This window comes from Benincasa hispida, unplaced genomic scaffold, assembly GCF_027475165.1.
Source record: "Benincasa hispida cultivar pf3 unplaced genomic scaffold, pf3_genome.v1.1 HicScf396, whole genome shotgun sequence".
Taxonomy (NCBI): domain Eukaryota; kingdom Viridiplantae; phylum Streptophyta; class Magnoliopsida; order Cucurbitales; family Cucurbitaceae; genus Benincasa; species Benincasa hispida.
The window spans coordinates 24605-29216 of record NW_028326488.1 but is presented as its reverse complement, the minus strand read 5'-3'; the positions used below and the strand labels follow the sequence as shown (position 1 = coordinate 29216).

The following is a 4612-nucleotide window of genomic DNA, read 5'->3' as shown; positions in this document are numbered from 1 at the left end:
ATTATAACAATTATATCATATATAATTGAAACAACATATATAATTAAATTCCTCTTATTAATTTGAACAATTCAAATTAACCCAAAAACTGATTCTCAACTAAATTCTTTCGAGCTACCAAGGGGACCTTATGGACCTGTAGCTTGAAACTCCAATGGTACATGAATAATTAGTTAAACTCTTTAATTATATTATCCACCATCCGTTAACTGTCGGGCACTCCACTAAAGATCGACAACTGCGCTCTTCGCACTATAGATATATTTTTATGTCCATTGGATATAACCAATCAACAGTACGATGACCCTTCACAAATTGCTCGTAAGTATAGTTGAGCTAAATTACCGTTTTACCCCTGTAGTTACATCTAATTCCTTAAGTACAACAGATTCCTCTAATGAACAATAGATCATAGTTCTACTATGACTAAATCCCTTTCAGGCCAGAAGATGGTATGGCGCCACATTGTTCAAGACTCAAAATCAGTCCTTAAGGGAGCAATTCATCTACTTGCCCCTGCTTTAGGGAAAGAGTGAATTTCATCTTATATAGCTGTGTTTCCAGTTCCACAATCAGACGAATCTCCAGAGTGCTAGGTTTGTTGAGTCAGGGATCTGACCACTCTCACTCATACAAATCAAAGGACTGCTCTCATAGGTAGGAGTTCACCACTCACTCAGGATTCAGGTCATGTTACCTTTGGTCATCCTGGTGAAATGTAAGTCTCTTTTATGAACGGTGCTATATAATGAGGCTAAACATTTTGTGGTTTGGTCTTATACAAACTCCTTTGTATAGAATATCCCTGCTCACATGTCTATTACATGAATGATCAGGATCAGATCATTTGTAGCACTTTACAACAATTGTAACACTTACAAAGCGGGTCATACGTAGTGTCACCGGGATAAGGTACTCAGTCTTATCCATATACTATAGATCATTTAGGTTTTCACTTAAACATGATCCACTTGTATGAATCCACATACATGTTTAAGTTACAATGATAACTTTGGATGTTAGTTTATTGGTTTGTGGTTAATGCAACTAAAATATAAAAAAAATTTATAGACAAAGTGAATAGAATATCATATATTTTATTAATCACATAAGAGTTTGTTCATACAAAGTTTACAAACTATAGGACCTTACGAGATTTAGGGCATCAACCCCAACACATTTGTCCTTTCATCATGCTTTGTTCTCACTCACATGCATCTTAGAAAAATTTCCATGAGGTCACCTAACATAGGATTGCTCCGAGCTAAGCACGTTTGAGTTCTTATGATTAATCTACAAAAAAAGAAGGTGCACCTTGTTGGTATAGGTAGTGACCTTCAATTTTTTTAAGCATTTCTTAATCATACTTTCATGTCCTTAGGATCCCTCTCATTTTGATGAAATCTTAGTTCATTCATGTCCTTCTCTTAAACTTGGGGCGTTACATGCCCACTACTTCTGCTTAGCTCATCCTCGAACCACATCTTACTCAGAGAGGTCCCTCTCTGATACCATCTGTCACGCCCTAGGCCCAAGATTCAGAATCTAAATTTGGCACCTAATGGCCCCATCATTCTCTTGCATCCCCTACGATCTGACAACATCATCCTTATTTGGATTGTTAACAAACTCATTTGAATGCTTTTGTAACATCCCGAGTTTGTTTGTAAGTTAAATTCAATATTTTGTAAGAATTGAGAATATTTTTGAATTTTAGAAGTTAAATTGAATTACTATAAAAGGATAACTCAATTTTATTACATGTTCAGAAGGAAATTTTGAAATTTAGATTTGATTAAAGGAAAATTTGGGAATTTGAAGAGAAAAAGGGGAAATGAATTAAACATATATATATTTACATTTATGTTGGGTTTGGAATTAGAAAATACGTATTAATTTGAGTTAATTAAAAAGAAAAAAAAATGAATATCAAAATGAAGAGTTTTAAACATCAAGACTAAGAGTTTAAATGCAGGAAATGAAATCATGAAACATGAGCGGAAGCATAAGACTGGTCCTAGTGGCTTGATGACGGATTCCATTTGTTATTTGCCGACGTATCTCTGAAAGATAAAACATGGAAAAGATGAGTATAAAATACTCAGTAAGTAAACCCACTACCAGGGTCAGGTTAGGCATCTATATCCTTTAGATGCTGACCTTTGGTGAACGTACATATATCTCTAGTTTTCATGGAGCATAAATAATATTTGAACTCATCCTACCGTAGTTAAGAGTACTCATAACCTCTAGTGAATCTCAAAGGAGACACGACCTCTGATGAATCTCGAAGGAGACACAACCTCTATGAATCCCGAAGGAAATACGACCTCTAGTGAATCCCGAAGGAAACATCACCTCTAGTGAATCCCGAAGGAAACACCACCTCTAGTGAATCCTGAAGGAAACACCACCTCTAGTGAATCTCGAAGGAAACACAACCTCTAGTGAATCCTGAAGGAAACACAACCTCTAGTGAATCCCCAAGGAAACACAACCTATAGTGAATCCCGAAGGAAACACCACCTCTAATGAATCCTGAAGAAGACACAATCTTCAGAGAATCCCAAAGGAAATACCACCTCTAGTGCATCTTGTAGGAAGCACAACCTCTGGTAAACCCCGAAGGAAGTCACCACCTCTAGTGAGTATCTAACAAATGGTAAGGATGCTATCACTATAGTAAACATCACATGCATTATAACATAGTTCTATAACATGTAAATACATCTCATCATACTTATAGGTCAATCAAAAGCTCATATAACTAACAATACTGAAGTTCATGCTAGCATTCATAAGACCTCATCATACTCATAAGTCAATCAAAAGCTCATATAACTAATAATACTGAAGTTCATGCTAGCATTCATAAGACCTCACCATACTCATAAGTCAATCAAAAGCTCGTATAACTAACAATATTGAAGTTCATGCTAGCATTCATAAGACCTCATCATACTCATAAGTCAATCAAAGGCTCATATAACCAACAATATTGAAGTTCAGGCTAGTGTTCATAAGACCTCATCATACTCATAAGTCAATCAAAAGTTCGTATAACTAACAATATTGAAGTTCATGCTAGTGTTAATAAGACCTCATCATACTCATAAGTCACGAAGAACTTCATATAACAAAAATACTGAAATCACGCTAGCATTCAAACATCTTTCATACGTAATCAGTTCCTTAGGATCTCAAATGAGTGATACATAAACATTAATCTAAACAACCAGCCTCAAAACCTCAATAAAACTTAAACTTTCGCCTGGCACATGGTGAGTTCCAGTAGTATGATTACTTACCTTAAAATTACGTCTAAGCGACAAGCAAATTAATCTTCCTCCTAGCTTAGATGAATCTTGAATCAAGCCTAAACATAATCCAAATCTAAAATTAATAAAAATGGCTTAGTTCCAATAACCAAATTAACCAAATAATTTCCAATAATCTTACCCAAAGTGTGTTGGCCCAAACATCACCTCATGCTACAAAATCAATACAACCTGAAAAATCTAGTCACAAATTCAACCTTTAATCTCGACGGGCAGCCGCTTTAAATCTTCAATTCCAACCTTCTATATCACAATTGAATCAATAAATAAGTGCGCGAGGGGAAGAGAAAAAAGGGTTTAATTGTTTTTTTTTTCTTTTTAATTAACTCAAATTAATACATATATTTTAGTTCCAAATCCAACGTAAATGTAAATATATACGTATTTAATCCCTTTCCCCTTTTCCTCTTCAAATTCCTAAATTTGCCTTTAATCAAATCTAAATTAAAAAATTTCCTTCTGAACAAATAATAAAATCGAATTATCTTTATATAGTAATTCAATTTAACTTCCAAAATTCAAAAATATTCTCAATTCTTACGAAATACTGAATTTAACTTACGAAAAAACTCGGGATGTTACATTTTTCCCTTCCCAAAGAACTTTCTTCCTCGAAAGTTCATTCTTGAAAAGCTTCGGGTACCGGGCTCTCATCACATCCTTTCGCTCCCTGGTATCCTCTTCAATTTGATGATTCTGCCACAGAACTTCCACTGGTGCTATCACCCTGTTGCATAAAATTTTCATATCTCTGCGCGAGAATTCAACTGTAATGGTTTAAAGTCCACTACATGGGACAAATTTGTCACATACTTCCTCAGCATCGAAACATGGAAAACATTGTGAATGAATGATAGAGATGGTGGCAATGCTAACCAATAAGCTACAAGACCAATTTGCTCCAATACCTCGAAAGGTTCATTAAATCGTGGACTTAACTTCTTCTTCCTTCCAAACCTCAGAACACCTTTCATAAGTGTCACTTTCAAGAACACTTCGTCACCAGTTTCAAACTCTAGGTCTTTACACCTAACACTGGCATAACTTTTTTGTCTGCTCTGAGCTGTTTGCATACGTGCTCTAACCTTTTTTATTGCCTCATTCGTGGTCTGCACAAACTTAGGTCCTAGCAACTTCCTTTCACCGAACTCATCCCCGCATACAGGCGACCTACAACTCTTCCTATATAGGCCTTTAAACGGCGAGATGCCAATGGTTGCTGATAACTGTTATTATATGCGAATTACATTAAATGCAAGTGAGAGTCCCATTTC

The 4612-nt window shown here is 35.5% G+C and overlaps 1 protein-coding gene across 1 annotated transcript; it reads right to left on the bottom strand.

The window, feature by feature from the left end:
• Window positions 1–3896: 3896 nt before the first annotated feature.
• Window positions 3897–4411, bottom strand: LOC150030254 (uncharacterized). Its single transcript, XM_090309903.1, has 2 exons — window positions 4152–4411; window positions 3897–4065 (listed from the first exon to the last, which is right to left on the bottom strand). Exons 1-2 carry the CDS (start codon window positions 4409–4411, stop codon window positions 3897–3899), a joined length of 429 nt encoding a protein of 142 aa, XP_090166029.1.
• Between the last annotated feature and the right edge of the window lie 201 nt (window positions 4412–4612).